The sequence below is a fragment of the Ptychodera flava genome, chromosome 1, assembly GCF_041260155.1.
Source record: "Ptychodera flava strain L36383 chromosome 1, AS_Pfla_20210202, whole genome shotgun sequence".
Lineage (NCBI taxonomy): Eukaryota > Metazoa > Hemichordata > Enteropneusta > Ptychoderidae > Ptychodera > Ptychodera flava.
In genome coordinates this window covers 42,190,296-42,212,519 of record NC_091928.1, presented here as the reverse complement: position 1 = coordinate 42,212,519, position 22,224 = coordinate 42,190,296, and the positions used below count along the sequence as shown (strand labels likewise).

Here is a 22,224-nt window from a genome sequence, read left to right as displayed (position 1 = left end):
CCGTATGAACGACTTAGATAAAGGTACTTACTATTCATGGGTATTTGTTTATATCTTCTGTAATCCTCAGATGTAAGTTTGTCATATTCGCATATCTCCTTATGGATGTTTTTCAGTTCCCTGTTTAGTTTGGCACCGGACAAAACTTTTTTATAGGCAAAAAAATTTCAATAAAATTAAAAGTAATAATTAAACGTTCTAGACATCACACAGAACAAATTCAAATGCGACTAAGTATGGACTTAGCATTATTATTTAAAGGATTAACAAGGGACTTCGAAATTAAAATTTCGCGTACACACCTTCGTCTTCCTGTTCGACCATCTGGACAAGCATCGAAATTATCAAGAAAAAGCGGACCATCTTCAGCCTGTTGTGGAACAATCTTCAATGTTCTGTTTCAACAGAGAAGGTAGCCGTAAATGGCAGCATACATATTGGTTCTCAGAGGTGATTTCACGAGCTTTGGTCGATATCGTTTCATATGTGAGTGATTTGTCCGTATTTTGACGAGTAGGGTAGCAACTCGTCAAAATAAGGAGTCATCACGAGAAACGACGCGATATCGATCAAACCTCGTGTAATAGCCCTTTTAAGATACATGCATACTTTAGTCATTACTTTTTTCATAGGGATGTTCCAAAATTTGCGATGAAATCGACAAACGTCGACCTAGCTGCGAAATTGTAGCTTTGATGGACTGGGCCCTGCGGCTGGGGTTATAGTGTCGTGCGGCTCGGGCAATGCCCAACCAAGGCACAATGTCTTCCTATACCTGGCCGCGCAAAACAGCACTGCAGATCTGCATTGCAGGCTCAAGGCACTCATAGGGCCGCATTATCAGCGAATATCGCCTTAGCGTGTGCAAATTAGTTGAGAAAGCTGAGAAGACAAAACGTAGGATTTTCTGAACTAGTACGTAGTTGAATTTAGTTGAGAAAGTTGAGAAGACAGAGTGTGCTCCAGGATCATAACCCCATATCGATACTCCTTGCAGCTGAAAAATGACAGTTTAGGCCTAATGACTCGGGTACAAAGTAAATTCAAACTATTAAAACCTCCATTTTTGGACACTGTACCAAGCCGACTGTACCATACAACCCTTGGCAGATGACGTCATTGCTCTTCTCTCAATGGACGCGTACATTGAATGCAGCTTATTCAAAATGGCCGTCGCTGGGTTGGTGAGCCCAGCCGATTTCAGGACGATTTCTCACCAGTATCATAAGGTAAGGTATGATTTTAGGCAAAAGAGGCCAGTCTCTCGATTGTTTATGCAACCATCTGACCGTTGACTAGTTTCTATCACCGGAAACGCTCAGAGTTCGTGAATTTCGCTGATTTATGAAATCGGGCTGTGAATTACTTTCTCACCTTGAGTTCCTGTCTGTGCAGCAGTGGACAACGGGCCCAAGCCGGGCCCAAGCCCTGCAGAGCTCTACAGCCGCTCGGTTAAGCTAGCCGACATGTACAGTAATATCACGTTATTCTTTAATAAATAATCAAGCTATGTAGACATTCTACACATTGATGATTATGCAGTGCGTTCGCCGGGCCCGAGCCCGCAGCCATAGGTACAATGCCAGTCAACATGTAGGCCTATAGGCCTACACTAATATCACGTACGGTGATTCTTTTATTGAATAATCAAGTCGTATATAGACATTCTACATATTAAATACGATTATTATCCCAGCAATGTGCCGAGCGCCTGTGGGACTGATCGGAGAGAAGGACATAGGGGTGGGTAATTTCCATGACTATATACAACACTTGGTTCATGAAGAGAGTAATTTTTCAGAAGTTCAACTACGTATAATAGTTCAATAAATCATCTGCTCTGTCTTCTCAACTTTCTCAACTACATTCTACTACTTACTAGTTCAGTAAATCCTACGTTCTGTCTTCTCAGCTTTCTCAACTAAGTTCAATCATCTAGCTCCATGGTTCAACTACACTAACAAGATGCCGCTGTAGTTGAATGTGGGAAGAATGATGACAAAAGTAATTGTATTCCCAACAAAATCTGTTCAACTAAAAAGGCTGTTTTACAATGAGGAAGTGGGAGCCAAAACGACATTCTTGGCCATGAAGGCGCGACTTTACATAATTTTTAAATATCGGATATTTACCATCTAGCACCGAAGTTTGACATATCGATGATTTTAGAATAAGTTGCTTTGCGCCATGTTAAGCCGGGTCTGTGAAATCGCCGTTCGCGACTCTATTCGATACTGGACGATACTAGAATGACTTGCCTTGTGCCTCGGCACGCTGGGTCTGTGAAATCGCCTATATTTACACAATATTTATCGGAGATTTCCAGACTCTATCATAGATACTAGACGATACTACAATGACTAGGATTTTTCCACGGCAGGCTGGGTCTGTGAATCGCCAATATTTATTTCTTGTTGCTTGTACAGTTTTTATAAATACTTTGCTATTTTTATTTTTGCGTAGGTATTTTGCTGTTTTTGTACAGCTGTAATATTTTTGTATCTAAACTAATTACACAACCGCGGATGACGTTCCTGGTTAATACAATGTTCTCACAGAACATGCAATGTAGTGTACATATTGAACTCATGATGGAAATAGGGTCAATAACATAGGAACGACTTCCTCCACTCTTTTCCTTATGACCATATGCAGTGTTTAAAATGTCGGCAATTTATTGTCTGTCAGCATATATCTTTATGAGGCATGGCCGAATTGTGCGAACAATCCTTTATATCATTTACGTATGTGCTTTTTAGCGAATACGTCTTTCTCTTTAATAAAGTTCTTGTAATCTGCATGTTTTACATAGTATGCATTGATTTTTATCTCAGCAGTTTATGAGTAAATTTGATCAAATTTGAAGCATCGCAACGAGGACTTGTTCCTTGTATATTAGCTTTGCATAATATGTAGACTTCTACCGCAAGCTTCAATATTATAATAAGTCGCTGATGTATGTCAGACATTTCACAACTTTACAGCTCTGGCCAAGCATAAGAATGGCTCTAACTTCGATACTAAACTACAGTAGAATTAATTGAATCATGGGTACATATCCGATATATCAGAGATGTTACCGCTTTACAGATCTAGAAAAAACCCTAGCCCCTCCACCCACTGTGGCCAAACCATGTAATCGAACTTCTACACTGTATAGCCTAGTTGCCGTAAATAGCGATCGGATATCTTATAATGTCGCTGTGTCATCTTGTATTTTTGAGTATGTATCTGTAATACAGCAAAGACAAAACGAGACGACGAACTTTGCATTGAATGAATATCTCTTTCACATCTTCAGGAAAAAATATGCCAAGTTCTTCAATGGTCACTGGTATCTTGAGCCATAGTGGTATTTTAGCCGCAGTAATTGAAAACACACAAACGTTTCTATGACCATTTTTCAATCCTCAAAAAATGACGTTAAGGCTGCTCTCAAAAATGGTTTTGAGGGGGCTGGAGGAATTCAGGGGGAAATGTTTGGGGTAGTTGAAGGGGGTATATGAAAATTTAGCTCTGTCTGTAGTGGGGACCTGAATTTTGTTCCCAACATTTTTATGTTGTCCAAGGGTTCTATTGTTAGTAATTAAACAAAATCTAGCAGCGTTTTGTTGCATTTTATGACTGTAATCTGGAAAAAAACTAAAAATGTATGAATGCCATTAAAAACAACAAGTTTGCCTTCTAGCTGCAACTGTTGACATTTTTTTCTATATTTCTGTGCAATGTATCAAATGCAGTTTCTTGGTGTCTCTCTACAGCATGCTGAAAAAACACAATATTCAGTTTGTCAACAAAGCCTGTTTGTCTAAATATTGGTGATAGTTGAATAAGAGTTCAGACTAAAAGTTATTTGATTTGTCAATGATACAAATGCGGGGTATATATTCACAGGCAGTGTTTGCAAGCTGAATACTGGACAGTTCAACACGCTGTAGGAAGTAGAACAAGAATGCAGTTGTATAATCTGAACAAAATTATTGTCTAAATACAAAGTTAATACAGCTACTGCCCTTCTACTGCCTACGGGCAGTGTCACTGTCACTGTATACCCGCAGCGACAGTGATAGCTCTGATTTCTGATAAAGTTAAAGAAGAGTTTGGGTCATAGGACACTCAATTGACAGTGAAACATACATGTACTTGTATCAAGATCAGGCAAGGGAGCAATACACAGACGACTAGAAGACTTAACAGTTACCATGGATTTTTGAATTCTGGCATATGTGAAATAGAGAATAATCAAATATTAGATAAAAAATGGGGTCATCATGCTTGATTTTATAAAAATGTATGATGGAATTTATATCATAGTTTTTCTCAAATCACTTAAAATCAATATATAAAACCACTCATTTAAAGTTCATGTATGTAGTGAATGAAATTTTCTCATCTCATCGTACAATAACACAAAAGTAATATTTGAATAGCAGAGACTCTAAAAAGCATGATTAAATTTTAATCATTTATTTTGTTACAAAATTTGCCTTGATGGGATATTTAAACTTTCCATTTATAAGTAGCATGTAAGTTGTATATGTTTTGCACTTTTGAAAAAAAATATCGGTAGGTCACTGTTTTCAGTTTTCACACTTTGGTAAAATGTTGCCAAGAATTCACAATTTGCATACTCTCTCATGATTGCCATTTTGCATGCTTTTCAGCTGGTTCCATTGACCTAGCCAGAGTTGGATAAACTCAAATTGGCTTAGACTGATAAATCCAAAACGTCAATTAATATATTTAAAACATCAATTTGAGAACTTGCCTTAGGGATATGGCTCTACAACCTGCTGATATGAAGTAGTGTCAAACATCTGCTTGCAGAACTACGCAAAACATGTTTCTTCTTACTGTGCGTGCATTGCTGATAAATATGGGGCTATATAATAATTTGAGGGACAGAACATTGTTTTGGATGTTTAGAGGGGATCTGAAGAAAAGATTTCAATTGCTATTCCTCCAACCTCCCTCAACATTTTTTGAACGCGGCCTAAAACAACAACTATTGCCACTAGCGCTATTGCTGGCGCCACCCTTTCATTAGCACTCTTTCAGCCCCTCACACCTGTTGGCCACCACTAAAATATGATATCGATGGTACGGTCGTCTTGGTACAGAGTGCATAGATTATTATTATTATTATCCCTTATTAATCCAATATAAAAAAATGGAAATGTGTTTTGGAGTACACAGTCTAAAACAAATATTGCACAATAGATAAAATGTAAAGAGATCACACAGATCAAAAAGCACAGTTCAATAAAACAGACAAAGCACTTATCAATCAACAACAGTACAATTTAAAATAATCCTAACAGTAGCCATCGATGAGTTTTTTCACCTGTTAGAAAATTGGTTTAGAATCCTCACTGCTGAGGGTACAAAAGTATTTCTAAACCTGTTTGTGCGGCACCTGATTGAATAGTATCTGGTAACTACCAGACCTCATTTTAATGAAATTACTATTCAGTGGATGCGTTTTGTCAGATAATATAGTTGTAGATTTCTTTTCACTGATTTCATATACAAGTCATCAAAACTATACATTGTACGCCTAGAATATTCCTAGCAGCTTTGATGACACGATTTATCTGAACTTTATTAGAAGAGGAAATACTACCGCCCCAGCAAGATATACAATAATAAATGATTGACTCAACCATTGATCTGTAAAACATATGTAAAATGTTCCCGGATACACCAAATCTATGCAACTTACGCAGAAAATACAATCTTTGCTGACATTTACGGTTTAACATATTCACATGGTCATCCCAAGAAACCATGTTTGTAAGAAGGATCCCAAGATATTTATAACTATTTACCTTTCAACGTCCTCACCTTTGATTTTTAACGGAGGTGGACTGATTTTGTTTTTCCTGAAATCAATTATCATTTCTTTTGTTTTCTTTACATTCAAAAACAAGTTAGTACCATCACACCATGTAACCAATCTGTCCACTTCTTGCCTATAGATTGTGTCCTGATCTGCTGTAATGAGGCCAATTAAAGCCTTGTCGTCAGCAAATTTGTAGAGCTTATCATTACTGTACACATGTATGGGGGTACAATCAGATGTAAATATGGTAAATAATGACGGCGATATAACCGAGCCTTGAGGCGAGCCGGTATTTGTCAGTCGCACATGCGATCGTATTGAATTTACCTTGACAAACTGTGGTCTCCTAACCAAAAATCTGCAACCCAATGATGGCGGTCTGGTTTGGTCTGGTTTGAATTGACTTGTGCACGAGTCATTAAACTGTCATTTTTAGCTGCAAGGAGTACAGTGGACCGTCGATACGGGGTAACAACAATTCTAACATCATCCTGGAGCAGGATTATGGTGAAAATTGAACACGCTAACAGTTGCTTCAACCTTCATGGTTACACCGAGAGTTGCCATGCGTAGCGCGACATCACTGTCACGCCACACGCTCGCTATCTGTTCGGAGGTAGAACTTGCCGTGCGAATGGCAGAATGTTTGGTAGAGCTTGTCTAAAAAAATACGAGAACTTTAACAGAAAACCACGGGAAAAAATTACAAGACTCAATCATAGACAGTCGAGAAACTCGTAACCCGAAATATCCGTGCAAGTTCCTAAAAAAGGTGCCACCACTAAGCTGTTTGTGCAAAAAGGTGTCCGTTGCTCAGTTTTCAGCAGACGGGCTAATTTCAAAACTAATCAGCGGATGGTGAGAAATAATCGTTATTTACTGTGGGCGGGGAAGGAATTTCATTATTTTCGGTGAGTGGGGAGAAAATTTTGACAGTGGGTACCGGGAAATACGTAGAGGGAGGGGAAAGCTGTGGTTGATGATTGATTGGAGATTGAGCGCCTAACGTAGAGGGGAGCAATGTTCAAAGGTATACTGCCAGCTGCTGGCACGGTTTTGTGTTGATCTGGGTTTCATAGTGAACGTCTAGTGGCATCGGGGAATTTCAGTGGTGGTGCGAGGGAAGTTGGGGAGCTTATATTGTTGTGCGGAGCGGGCAAACCATAGACACTAGAGGGCAGTGGGCATCAAAATTCAGTGGGAGGGCACATTTTCCGTTTATGACAGTGGTAGGGCACTTACGAACAGTTCTACTTTCCCCTTCAAATTTTAGGTCAGGGTCAAAAATAAGTAAAATCGGTTTATCAGCCTTCAAAACATGTTTTGTGATGATTATGTGGAATTGATGAAATTTACCAGTTGGCAGCACTTACTAAAAGCCCTTCAAACTTTCACGTTGGCGACATCGCAGGGAAAGAGTAGCAGACATTTTGTTTGTTTTCGTTGTTTACCATATGATTGCTAATGTTGTTCGGGAACGCTCCAAAACCGACGAAGTTTACTGTGCATACCTCGACGTTTAACGCGTGAAATATCACGGTTGATATTTTACGGTAAACTATTGGCCTGAGTTCGGATCCTCATATGTTCACACAAAATTTTGCCCCGAAGTGAGGAAACTAGTCAACATCCTGAGAAATGCGAATGTGTGTAGTTTGCACAAACATTGTGTTGCCTATCTGGAAATACCTAAGAAAGGACATTGTCTATCGAACATTGGAATAATGACGGTGAAAAAAACTTACACGAAAAATCATCATGACCTCTCTGAGTCACTGTATAAATATGACATATGCACCTTCTGTGTCGTGTATTCCCTTGATCATGTTGATGCAGTCGTATTTTTTGTGCCTCATTTATGGCTAAACACGAAAATACCTAAGGGCACATTTACTTTAGCACTGAAACGCTTCAAATGATGAAAAACCTAATTTAGTCCATTCGCACATACAAAGTTAACGAGACTGAACATGGGGCCCGGGGGCACCGACGTCCTTTGTGCCTCCTTACTGTTTATTATTTGCCATAAATGTGAAATCTGGCAAAAAGTCAAATTGTTTGGACATAAATGAAAGTTAATGTGAAAGTGAATCAAGAATAAGAGATGGAACTCAATAGGATCAACAATATCTAAAACAGGAAACGGTGAACTTATATGATACAGAAGGGGAGAAAATTTAGCCACAAACTATTGTAATATAATGGACAATGGCTAATCTAAACCAAATTACTTAAACTGGATTGTTGGCATTGATTACACATGTATTTATTGTCCATCAAATAGAAAATAAATTTGGGCCATTGACTAAAAAACATTTGCTTGTTACACTCACCACACTTGTACTTAGTATTTGGAGTGTACACCTATCTACAATACAATGATAAAAAGTTTGGACTCTGAAGGTCAACAGTGCATCTTTTATGTATGAGACTAAATAAGCTTTATACCCTCAAGTATGTATAGGCCAAAAACAATATTTAATTTTGAATTATGTAGGTGCAGGGAAGGACATAGAATATGGTGAAAAGCAAACTAAATGTAAAAACTGAATATACAATTATATGGAAATGTTGTTTTACAGTCATGAGTATCTAGTGTGTGCCGAGAGACATATTAAAATTGGACAGTATCATCCTGACCAGAGTTTGTCTGAGTGGTTGTTTCCTTCTGATTTTCTGACACGGTGATAGGTACAAAATATTATGTTATTCACCATAGTTAAGCAACATAGCTTGCATTTTGTTCACAGTAGAACTGAGTTTTACATGTAAGATAACTTTCTCATAAACTGTAAATTCTGGCTTGTGGCAGCTCAAACGTCGCAATACTACATTTTTTGATATGATATGGAGTGACTTGCACACATATGCAATATGCAGTGACAGTCGATATATTCATAGTAAGAGTCTACTACATTCAAGCATAGTGATGTTGACAACTACATGCATGCACAGTCCCTCCACTGTGATGCATGCCAGTGCACGATTTCAAAGTAGCCAGGAGGAAATTCTAATAGTCTTTTAGTGGAAATAGGCCCTATAGGTATTAAACCACAGTGAAACAAACAACATTAGTTATCGTGACCTTGCTAAAGTGCAATCTCGGATCATGTATGATCTGATGATCATGCCAATTACCATGTCGGATTATGCCGTGATTCTGAAGTGCGCGTAAATCGGTCAACATAAGCACACATAGACTCTCGCCAGTCGCTTGTACTGCTTGGTCTCGCGTAGCTTTCGGTATTTATACAAGCTCGTGCCTTCGGCACTCGACCTTGCGCCTTCGGCGCTCGATCGCCTACGTTGGATTACTACCGCAAGTGACTCCGGATCCGGTCAAAAGAAGGCACGAGGACTGTCGACAGTCAAAGCACACACTGTCTTCAACAATGATGCTTCGGCGCTCGATCGCCTACGTTGGATTACTACCGCAAGTGACTCCGGATCCGGTCAAAAGAAGGCACGAGGACTGTCGACAGTCTAAAGCACACACTGTCTTCAACAATGATGTCAAAATCAATGCACAACTGTCGAAATTACCCAAAATAAGCAACAGAAAACTTAAAGTTATCGCTGTGTCGAAAGGACAGTACATCAACATAAAACGACGCTAGTTTGTTATGACATGGAGGTAGAAGGACAGAGCGAATTCTCTCGCTCTCACCCAGCTATTACTAACTTCCAGGAGCTGGTCCTTCCAAAACAACGCTAACTTGTTATATGCGCATGCGCATATTAAGGAGAGACCCATTTGATTTCGGGGGGGGGTATGCAGGAAGTGGGTATGGGAACTTTTTGTGTGTCAACTGTCACACCTGCATCAATTTTTTTATCAAATGGAGTAGCAGTGCAATTTTTCAAATTTAAGCCAGTGTTTCACATATCACAGGATGGTTTTATATATTCATTTTACATTCCAACGAATGAAAACAAAATGGAAAGTCTAGTATATATACAACTTTAAATTATAGAACACTTTTTTGGCAAATCAACAGTGATCAGTACTATACCTGCTTTTCTTTATAACAGTCATTCCTTTAAGTTCTCAGGGGAGATGTTATCTTTTGTGGTCAGAGAAACAAGGCTCACACATTGTATTTCATTATATTTGTTGTTCCTCAATTTTTCTTTGACAACTTGTAATCTTTCTAACATATTTATGTTGAGAGAATAATATATTGGTTTTTACACTAGTTTATTGACTCCTGTCTTGTGTTTTCAATTTTCACAATGTACAGAAGTCAAATAGTCCCATCTAGATATTGCCTGTACCATTGAGATATTGCAACAGAAATCCAGAAATATGATTTCTTGGGTCAGAAAAGGGAAGGAAAACATCGAGTGCACTGAGGTGTAAGTAGTGAATGCTTATATCATAAGTGCTGGGAAAAAAAAACACATGAGAATTGCTTGTGGTAAAAACATTTGCGCTGCCTATGGCAGCATGCTAGCAAAGAACACATGAGAATGAATTTCCAAAATTTTGCTCATTTCAACTGCATTATGACAATTCCTTTTTATTTATTTCTGTCTGTTATGAGAATTTTTTTTCTCAAGCCATTACAGGCTTATTTTTTTCTTTTATTTCACCTGGTGACAATTTTTTTTCTCAAAATCCTCCATACCCCCCCCCCCACAAATCAAGTGGTTCTCCCCTAAGTGAGTCCCTGACCTATGCGGGCCAGTGGATTACTTCCTCAGTAGAACTGATATGCCTGCCGGTACCATCATTCTTCAGTCGATCAAAGGCGCCTTTCGTACCAAAAATAACACGACAGCCGCAAAAGTGCATCACTGTCAACGTCATAACAATAGAATATATTGAAATGCACAGTGAAACGTTCAAAAACGTAAAAATGTGCCCCACCGAGAAACAAGATGGCGTCCGATTCGATTCTTCAACTCAGATTTTGTCCTGGAGTTATGCGCATGCGCAGATGGTAGCTTTAACGAAAGCGAGTCAAAATCAAGTAAATATAAAATAAAAATGGATAAAAATATTGTTTAAAAATAATACAAGGCATGTATCACCAAATTTTGAACATTTCTGACGGCATTTCAACTATACGAACACCCATGCCAAATATCACAATAATCAAATCAGTGGTTTTGAGGAAAAATTGAAAATAGTGGTTTTCACAAAAAGCTAAAAAGTGACTTTAAAATGATTCAATCAAAAAAAGAAAAAGACCGTTTGAGATACATGCCAAAGTGACCACCAGACCAATTTCAGAAAAAGTTACTGAAGCGTTTCTGAGATACCTGCGTCCACAGCATACGGCCCACTGTATGCAACAACAGAGGCCGCGTCATCACATTAGTACTTTGGGCCAAAGGCCCAAAGGACTAAAAATTGTTGGAAAATCACGATATATAATTTTTAAGTAAACTCGTCAAACGTAGATCAAAAGTTGATATGCATCTGGACCGTTTTTGATTGATGAGGTTCCACCTTTCGAATAATGACATTAAATCTTTACAACGTGGAAGGTTATAATAATATTGCTGTACGACATAATTTTGCGATAGAAGTTATTTACCTGGCAGTGTTCAAAGATTAAATTTAGTAAAGGTTAAAAATTGCATTTGTGATCGGCTTAGTACTGCATGTGCTGACAGTTTGATGAAATAAATTTTCATATTGGTACTTGTGCATCTTTTTTATTCAGTATATTGATGGAAGCTTCTGTTCATACCAGGCTATCAATCCTGCCTGTCACGCTCAGCAGAATATTTGTTATAACAATCGCTGCCATCCCGCGCTATCCCCGTCACCGCTGCCAGCTTGTCTATGTTAGCGTCTTGGGGGCCTACATGTTGTAGTGTTAAATAAACACACATTTGTGAAATGACTGTGATGTTATAAAAGAAATAGTTTACAGTTGCCGTTATGCAGTAAACATCAGAGATTAGCCCACTTTGCAGGGTAAACTACACAACGCGCAGACTGTACTAAGTATAAGAAATGGACTGTGTTTCTTAACTGGCTAGTGAATGGACAGAGCGACAGTACCAACGCGTCAACAATAGTTGCTTTGTTAGTCATGATCATGCTGGCGTACACAATTTAATGCTGTACCCTGGAAGTAAAAGCGCTAGTATCTCTATTTTGTAACGATCACCCCTAACACTATGCAAGAGTCGAAAATTGAATTTTACTGGCATTTCGCTTTTAGGTATCATGCCTTAGACACACAAAGATAAAGTGGATACATAAAATAAGCGAACATTTAAGAAAACGTATTAAAGTCACAAATGAAATGCCTTTTTTGCAGCTTTGCGTGTAATAACTTTTAATAATATTAAAACTACTACACCAGAGAATGCATACATTTCTACGGAATGTACACTATAGAATCTAATTTATGTTGTCCGATTTTGCAATTTCAACGAACGTATTTGCGACGAGTCTTGTATTATCAACCTTGCCTATCACCTCTGACCCTATTCAAGAATCGACAATGGATTTTCACTAGTATTTCGTTTTCAGGTATCATGCCATATAGTCCCACATACACAAACAATGTGGGCACATATAGTGTTTAAAAAACGTTTAACGGTCACAGATTAGGTCTTTTTTACACGTTTTAAGCGTTATGACTTTTACAATATTAAATCTACATACCTGTACCAGAGAATGTTTATAATTCTACAGAATGTACTATAGAATCTAGTTTATGTTGTCCAGTTTTTTTCGAATTCAGCGAACACCTTGCCGACGAGTCCTGCTTTACCAAACTTGCCTAAACAAACGTCCTGACAACCGCGTGGTCACAAACGAGCTCATTTAAATATGAAGGCGTCCAATGAAAGAATGACGTTCCTCATGTATATATCCTTTGACTGGTTCCATGAAGAGCTACTTCGTAAATAAACCTTTGGCGGCGTCGGTGATATACTGCATGCCTATCCCCAACCCTTTGAAATTTCGACATCCTTTCGACCTTTTGTACTATAGCTCTTATGTGTTATAGTACTTTGTTTGCCGACTCCGCACTCCTTCTACTGTATTGACTTGCGATTGCGAGGTAAATCGCTCTTGCAGAAGTTCCTCTGTAAGTATTGTTAACGTCGTCCTGTAGATTTGTTAAACCTCATTGAACCAGCGACATACCTGGCACCAAGTTGACTTACAGCAAGTGTCAACGTCATGATGGCATCATTTCATCGCGAAAGACTGCAAGTTTCAGGGTTAAATGTATTAGCATCTGTTATCAACATGTAAGGGTTGTAATGAGTAGGCCCATTTTCACATTTTTATTATCATACAGTCTTTGAAAACGGATATAGTCATACATTTTAATTAAGAAGTCTATACGCCAGAGCTGTAAAGAATATACTGTTACAGCCGTTTGCTAAAAAACCTGATTTAGAAGATATTTTCTGAACATTTTTCATGTGTGCTTTATATTCTATCTGATGTACGTGAATGATTATTTTGCCGTATTTAGAATGGACTTTCCTAGGATTTGTTTCATAAGTACAGTCTGCATGCGAGCAGAAGCACCTTTCACACTTTTTATATTTCACACTTTTTATATCATAAAGTTTTCAGATTTTTAAAGTTTGAACTCGTAGTTACAATGCTCTTTACTAAACTAAAAACGACACAATTTCATCTGCATAGCCGTGTATATGTAATCTTTCCCTGTACATCTTTTACTGCTACCAATGATTACCAGTTATTAGCTTTATCAAGCGTTGATGAATAGATATATAGAGTTATGATGCAACACGTTGACGAATTTTTAGAAACTCGTCATTACAGTATTCTGCTGGCATAACGCCTGCAGAAAAGTAGAAGACGTAGTTCCGCAAAGAATTGGCAAAAGATTAAAGGCGCATTTTGATTTCAAAGAATACAATTAATTTAACTCCGTTGTTTCGCTAGTACATCCTCTTTTATGTTTCTTTCTTAATCTATGCAGTGTCGTGTAAAGAAAAACAATTAGGCAAAATGTTTGAGATTATGCTGAATTCACAAATACTGGAGAGGGGCTGAAGAAATTCATGGTGGATTTGAAAATTCTTGGGACTTGCAAGGTGTGCTCTGGTTATACGGGGGGGGGGTCTGAAATATTTTGGTTACCTATTTTTTAACATTTTCATATCCATAGTTTGGTGGGCACTTTAATGAAAAGAATAAAAACGTTTTAAAGCATCCAACGGTTCTAATGTTAGTACCAATTAAAAAAATTCTGAAACCATTTTATCGCTTTCAATGACTTTATTTCGAAAAAATCTAAAATACTTTGAATGTCATTGAATTTTCATAGATAAGCAAAATGTGAAACTAACAATGAGACACAAGCTGCAACTGTTGATAATATTTTCCAATATTTCTAGACAAGGTATCAAATGTAGTTTCTTGCTGTCTCCCAACAACACGCTGAAACACACTATACATATTCAGCCAGTCAATAAAGCTGTAAATGTACTGTTGATATTGATTAGAGTCCGCAAATCGTTTGTCAATAATACAAATGCACGGTACACATACACGGACTGTGTTGGTAAGCTGAATAGTAGACAGTTGAACATGCTACAGGGAGTAGAACAAGAACGCAGTTGATAAACTGAACAGAAATATTGCTAAAATTATCAAATTAGTACAGTTACTGCCCTGATACTGCCTACTGGTAGTGTCACTGTCACTGCACAGCGGTAGTGACAGTGACAGAGATAGCTCTTACTTTGATGCCACTGAAAAAGAGTTTGGGCCATAAGACGCTCATGACAGTGAAACATACTTGAACAAAAGATCAGGTCGGAGAGCAACACATCGAAGACCAGGAGACTGACAGTTATCAATCAAAAGATATGAACTGAAAATGCTCCCGTGTTTCTGTTTCGTCAATTTTGATCATTCTGCTATATATATATAATTAGAAAAGTTCATTATGTATGCTAATTACTTAATAGCTGATTCAAAATGCTAAATGATTTTAATAATGTTAGACCATTGTAACTTCAAAGTACATATTAGCAAGTTTCGTGAACTTTGATCAAGTAAATCCAGATATATCCCAAATTAGTAAAGTTCATTAAAATGTGCAAATCATAACTTTTATTATTTCTAGATAATAGTATCTCCAATTTACGTAGTAACTTTTGTTAACTTTAAGCCAGTCCATCCAGATATAGATCCCTAATTAGGAAAGTTAGTTCAATATGCAATTATAAATTAGCTTAAGTGAAAATGCTAAATTACTTTCAAGTATGTTACATCACAGTATCTCCAATGTACATAGGAAGTTTCGTCAACCTTGATCGGGTCAAATTAGATATACATCCTTAATTAGGAAAGTTCGTTTAATATACAAAGCAGTAACAAGCTGATCTGAAAATGCTAAATGAATTTCAATAATGTTAAATCATAGTATCTTCTATGTACATAACGACTTATGCCAACTTTAAGCAAGTTTATCCTGATATAGCTTCTTCATAAGCAAGGTTTAATAAATATGCAAATTAGAAATGAACCAAAGTCATTATAGTTAATTTAATATATAGAGCAAGTTTCACAAGTTTGATCCCGTCAATCTAGATATACATCCCTAATTAGAAACTTTGTTAATATGCAAATTCGTAATTAGCTATAGTAAAAAATACTAAATGACTTCCAATAAGCTTTAAACTTAGTATCATTCATGTTCATTGCAAGTTTTGTCAGCTTTAGTCTTGTCAGTCGAGATATATCCCTAATAAGGAAATTTCATTTATAAGCAAATTATTAAGTTAATCTAAAACTGCTACAACAACTTTCATGATTGTTTTATCAGTGTATCTCAAATATACACAGCAAGTTCCGTCAACTTTCATCATGCCAATCCAGATATATATCCCTAATTGGGAATTTTTTTCAATATGCAAATTAGTGATTAGCTGAAGCGAAAATACTAATCTTTGACTTTCAATACTGTTTTAGCCTAGTATCATCAATGTGCATAGCATATGACATTGACCCGAATTCGGAAAGTGCATTTAATATGCAAATGATACATTTGCAGAAGAAAAATACATGACTTTCAGTAAAGTTCAATCATAGTATCATCAATATACATATCAAGTTTCGTCAATTTTGATTGAGTCCATTCAGATATGTATCTCTTATTAGGAAAATTCATTAAATATGCAAATTATAAACTGGCTGACGTAAAAATGCTTAATACTTTCAATCATGTTGTATCATAGTATCTTTCATGTACATAGCAAGTTTCATCAACTTGTGTCAAGTCAATCAAGATAGATGACACTAATAAGGGAAGTTCATTAAATATTCCAATTGGTACCGACTTTCAGTAATGTTAGGCTGCATTCTAAAAAATTGGTGGGGGGAGGGCTGGAGGAATCGCGATTGAAATCTATTTTTTTTCAGACCCCCCTCAATACCCTCAAAAATTGTCAAGTCCCCCTGCCCTTAAAACATTTTCAAGTCTCCCCAAATTACTATATAGCCGGATATTCATTAGGAATGCAAGCAGAGTAAAAATACACATGTCTTGTGTAGTTCTGCACGCAGATGTTCAACACTACCTCGCCTCGCTTGATTTTATTCATTTTTAAATACATTAGTGAACTTTTGATTAATCAGTCTCAGCCGACTTGAGTTTATCCATCTCTGGTCAGGTCAATGGCACCAGCTGAAATGCACACAAAATGACAATCATGAGAGAGTATGAAAATTGTGTATTCCTAGCTACGTTTTATGAAATTGTGTAAAAGTGAGCACAGTGACCTATTTTAAAAAATTGACAATACTGGAAGATTAAAATATTCCATCAAATTAGTGTTTTAACGTCAGAAATTTCGGGTGTAATAATGGCAAATTTAATAAAAAATAAATGATTCCCCTTAGTTACACATTTTTTGCTCACGTGTTCACACACGTGAGCATATGTCGCAGCAATATCTGTCTGTCTGTCTGTCTGTGTGTCCGTGTGTCTGTCTGTCTGTCTGTCTGTCTGTTGGTCCGATATCTCAAAAACGGCTGATCAGATCAGAATCAAATCTAGTAAATAGATTTAGTTAGCATATGGCAAGAACTAATTAGTTTTTGGTGGGTGAGGCTGGCATACTTCTTGCTCATTTGCGTAATTAATGGTTTTAGAAAAGACAGATATACATTAAACGACTGCACACAATTTGACGAGATTTGCTACAAATGTTGATCACACCAAAATATATCAGAAGTGGGAACCATTAAGGGGTGACATGAAAGATAGTTGCTAGTTTGCATATTTAATGAACTTTCCTAATTAGGGATATATATCTGATTTGACCTGATCAAAATTGACCAAACTTGTTATGTATATTGAAGATACTATAATTTAACATTCTTGAAAGCCATCAAGCATTTTAACTTCACCCAATTCCTAATTTGCATATTTAATGAACTTTGCTAATAAGGGATATATATTTGAATTGACTGGACTAAAGTTAATAAAACTTGCTACATGTATTGAAGCTACTATGATACAACATTCTTGAAAGTCATTAAGCATTTTTACTGCAGCCAATTCCGAATTTGCATATTTAATGAACTTTCCTAATTAGGGATATATATCTGAATTAACTTGATTGTAGTTGTTGAAACTTGCTATATACATCAAAGATACTTTCATATAACATTATTGAAAGTCAAAAACATTTTTACTTCAGCCAATTCCTAATTTGCATATTAAATGAATTTTCATAATTAGGGATATATATCTGAACTGACTTGATCAAAATTGATGAAACTTGCTATGTACATTAATGACACTATAATACAATATTATTGAAAGTCATTACACATTTCTCTTCAGCCAATTCGTAATTTGCATATTTGATGATTTTTCCAATTAGGGATATATCTGAATTGACTTGACCAAAGTTGACCAAACTTGCTACATATATTGAAGATACTATGATACAACATTATTGAAGTAATTAAGCATTTTTTCTTCAGCCAATCCTAATTTGCATATTCAATGATCTTTTCTAATTACAGATTGGGATTCTAATTACGGATTGGGATCTACTTGATCAAAGTTGGCAAAACATGCTATGTTCATTGATGATTACACAGGTTAAAACAATGTCGAAAGTCATTTCACATTTCCATGTCAGCTAATTTATAATTTGCATATCTAATCAGCTTTCACAGTTCGGCATAAATGGCTTGAAGAACTTGGCCAAAGGTAATTATACCTGCTATATAAAGTGGTGATACAATGACAGAAGTCAAAGAACTTTATATTTTTATTTCAGCTAATTACATATTTGTATACTTCATGAACTTTTAGAATTAATCGGCGGTGAATATTGTTCATTATACTGATCATATTACTTTCAATGCAGTTGCAAACATGTGGCAAAGATTCAAATTTATATATAATGCAATATATAATGAAACGTGAGCATTTTCAGTTCATATCTGGTTTAATTTAAATAAGGGTCTTTAATGTTCAAAGTTTTACTTTTGTGTTAATGTACGATGAGATGTGAAAATTGCATTCACTATATGAACTTGAAATGAATGGTTTTATATATTGATTTTAAGTGATTTGAGAAAACTGTGACTTTCATTGTACATTTATATAAGATCAAGCTTGTTGACCCCATCTTTTTCTCTAATGTTTGAGCAGGGTTCTCAAAAATTTTTGAAGTAGGCGGAAAATTCAGAAAAGTAGGCGGTTAGCTAATGTGTGCAACCAGGTTCCCTGGGCGGGGGGGGGGGGGGGGGAGAGATAGTTCTAAGCAATTTCAAGCATTCTTATACAGTGTATAAAAGGCTATTCCAACATACACACAGGAGGGAGGGTTCAGGGAGGGGTCCCTCCCTGAAAGCAAGAAATTTTTAAAATTTGAAGACATTTTGGAGTAATTTCATGCATTATTGTACTGTATGAAAAACCATTTCAGCATGAGAGTGTTAAGGATTATTTTTAAATTTGAAGACATTTCTGAGCAATTTCATGCATTCTTATACAGTGTATAAAAGGCTATTTCAACATACACAAAGGGGAGGGTTTCAGGAACGGGGGTGGGCAAGAATTTTTAAATTTTGAAGACATTTTGGAGTAATTTATGCATTCTTGTACAGTATTAAAGACCGTTTCAGCATACAGAATAATCATTATCATTGCCAATTACAACATGTTTTCAAGGGATAAAGTTTTAAAAAAGTCAGAAAAATTAATTTGATATCACTTGGGCCTGTCAACTACATTCAGTTGACAAGGATAATACCAGACTGTTGTGCAGAATTATGTTTAGCTCATGACTTGAACAAACATTTTGAAATACATCGTAGAATTGGGCCTAGGGTTTTCACAACCCAGGTAACGATCCGCTAGAATCCTGACCAGCCTGGCTGTACAAAGTGTTTTACTGATTTAAATAAACTTGATTGAAGATACAGTAAAATCAAAGAGTTTATTCAATTCAATGAATTGTAGGAACACAATTTTCAGTGATTTTAATTCACTGTACTAATTTCACAATAAAACGAATCCGCGAGCTGATTATTGACTTTTTGCTGATGTTGAATATAATTGAAAAAGAGAGCTAAATTTTAGTGTTCATGTTTGATAAAACCTCAAACTATAACGACACTGAACGCCAGCCTGTACTACACTGGTAGTCAATTGTAACACAGTACACACAACGCGATATCGGTCGACCTGAAATTTGACACTGTGATCGACGTAGCGTTTCAAAAGTACGAAAAGTGAGGCCAAGTAATTTTTTGTTTATTTAGATTTGACCTAAACCTCCCATAACCAACAGACAAAGTCACAAAATCAAAGTTTTCAAGCGTCGACTTTCTCTTCCGCGATGCACACAACCACAGCCCCTCCACAAAGCGCGATGTCGATCGACTTGAGTTGAATATTGACATCGTGATCGACCATGGATAGATTGACGTGGCGTTTCGAAAGTATGAACAGTGAGACTCAGTAACTTGTGGTCGCTTTAGATTGATCAAAAACCTACCAAACCCATCAGACTAGGCCCTACCCTTACGCAGAAAACCAAAGCTCTCAAGCGTCGACTTTCTCTTCCGCGTTTGAGCGAAACAAAAGTCGGCTTCATTCGGAAATGGTCGGCTATTCGCGGGCATAACGTAATTGTATGTTAGTCCAATTTTCGGCTATACCCGATGTGAACGTCGGAATAATTCGGGGCTGTGATCGGGCGAGCGAGGTTGACCTCGAGAGCGATGCCCAGTGTATAGTACAACACGTTCGCTGATCGCGGTACTACAGTGATAGCAACAAGTTCACCGCGTAAATTGCTAGACTACATATAGCCACATCGGCACTTCTGAAATATTATCTGCGGCTTGCAAGACCACCAAAAAATCTAATTATTGTTATCAAAACCAGAATTTCCGGGCCAGAGAGCGAAGCAGTGCTGTAAAGTAGCCGGCCAAAATACGAAAGTAGCCGGTCAATTTGGCCGGCATCCGGCTAAAAATGAACACGCTGTTGAGAGTTCTCATGTGCCAGAATTCAAATATCCATGGTAACTGTTAATCCCCTAGTCTTGTCTGTGTTGCTCTCTGGCCGGATCTTGTGTACAAGTACATGTATGTTTCACTGTCAATTGAGTGTCCTATGACCGAAACTCTTCTTAAACTACATCAGAGTCAGAGAGAGCACTGTCACTGCCAGTATGCAGTAGCAGAGCAGTAATTGTAATAATTTTGTATTTAGACAATATTTTTTGTCAGTTTATACAATTGCGTTCTTGTTCTACTTCCTAGAGCATGTTAATCTGTCCAGTATTCAGCTTGCAGAAAACAACCTACGTGTACAATGCATTTGTATCATTGACAAATAACTTTCAGTCTGAACTCTACTTCAATTATCACCACTATTTAGACAAACGGGCTTTGTTGACAAACTGATATTGTTTTTCAGCATGCTGTACAGTGACACCAAGAAACTGTGTTTGATACATTGCATAGAAATATTGTAACAATTCTCAACAGTTGCAGCTCCTACGCCATTACAAGGCCAACTTGTTGTTCTAACGAAAATTCAATGGCACTCATACATTCATACATTTTTAAATTTTTCGTGATTAAAGATATAAAATGCGACAAAACTTTTTAGATTTTGTTAAATTATTACTGACATTAGTACCATCGGACGACATCAAAATGTTTGGAGCCAAAATATTTTCAGATCCACCCTATAGGCAGAGCAAAACTTTCAACACCCCCCAACTACCCCCAATATTTTCTAACCCCCCCCTCTGAATTCCTCCAGCCCCCTCGACACTTTTATAAAGCGGCCTTAACCATAGTATCCTCAATAACATACCAAGTTTCATTTATTTTGATTGAGTCAATTCTGATTTATCCCTAATTCGCAAAGGTCATCATGTATGCAAATTAGCAATTAACTTTTTCACACCTTTTAGTTTTTCTTGGCGGATAAATCCTAGTGTGATCAACATTTGTAGAAGATCTCATCCGATTCTGCGCCGCCGTTCTCACTGTATGTCTGGGTTTTTTTTCTAAAAATATTGAACATGTAAATGAGCATGATATATACAAGCCATATCCACCAAAAACTAACCAGTCCTTGCCATCTTGCCACTCTCTAAAATAATCTGTGTACCAGATTTGATTCTGATCTGATGAGCTGCTTTTGAGATATCGGGCGCACAGAGAGACAGACAGAGAGACAGACACACAGATGGACAGAGAGACAGACATCGCTGCGATATAAGCTCATGCGTTTGAACACGTGAGCTAATGAATATGTAGTGCCTAACATCTGATCACAGAACTGCGCAATGCGTTTATATATTTTTCTGCGCGTACACCCCTAATAAATATCTGGTCATATGATAGTGGGTTGGAACTTGCAAATGCTTGACCATATAGAGAGAGGTTTGAAATTTTTGAAGTAATTAGGCAGGATCGTCAAAAAATTAAAATTTCAATCGAAATTCCTCCAGCACCCTCCTCACCCCTGCTCCATATTTGTGATTATATTATAGCTTTGTCAATACCAGTGAATTTTGTGACGTCATATCCATACATTATTACTGATAATGTATTCCATTATTCAGCATTGCGGCCCCACAGCGAGCAAGTTTTTTTTGGAAAACGAAAAAAGGACTGCGCATTTAAAAGGAGGGGAAATATCGGATAAACCATGTAATACACAAAACTATAAATCTTGACAATGGTTCACAATATTGATAATAATGTCTTACTGTACGATTTATTACATTTTTTGAGTCCTAACGCACACTTGTCGTCTGTCTGGCTGGCGCTCAGCATGCAGTCCCCGTCCGATACGCTGGTTGTACTACTACGTTTGTTACAACATGGTTCGCTTCGTTGCCTTATAGGTGAAACAGAACTCAGTACGTTT

At 37.1% G+C, this 22,224-nt stretch overlaps 2 protein-coding genes across 2 annotated transcripts in view; one reads left to right on the top strand and one right to left on the bottom strand.

The window, feature by feature from the left end:
- Positions 1 to 22,224, bottom strand: part of LOC139137925 (nucleobindin-2-like) — a 608,701-nt gene that overhangs the window by 109,312 nt on the left and 477,165 nt on the right. The gene's annotated exons all lie outside the window — the stretch shown is intronic.
- LOC139144966 (phosphatidylinositol 4-phosphate 3-kinase C2 domain-containing subunit alpha-like) overlaps positions 1,167 to 22,224 on the top strand; it is a 34,134-nt gene continuing 13,076 nt past the window's right edge. Inside the window, 1 exon segment of the mRNA XM_070715823.1 lies at positions 1,167 to 1,229. Within this exon segment, the coding sequence (XP_070571924.1) occupies positions 1,167 to 1,229 (63 nt within the window).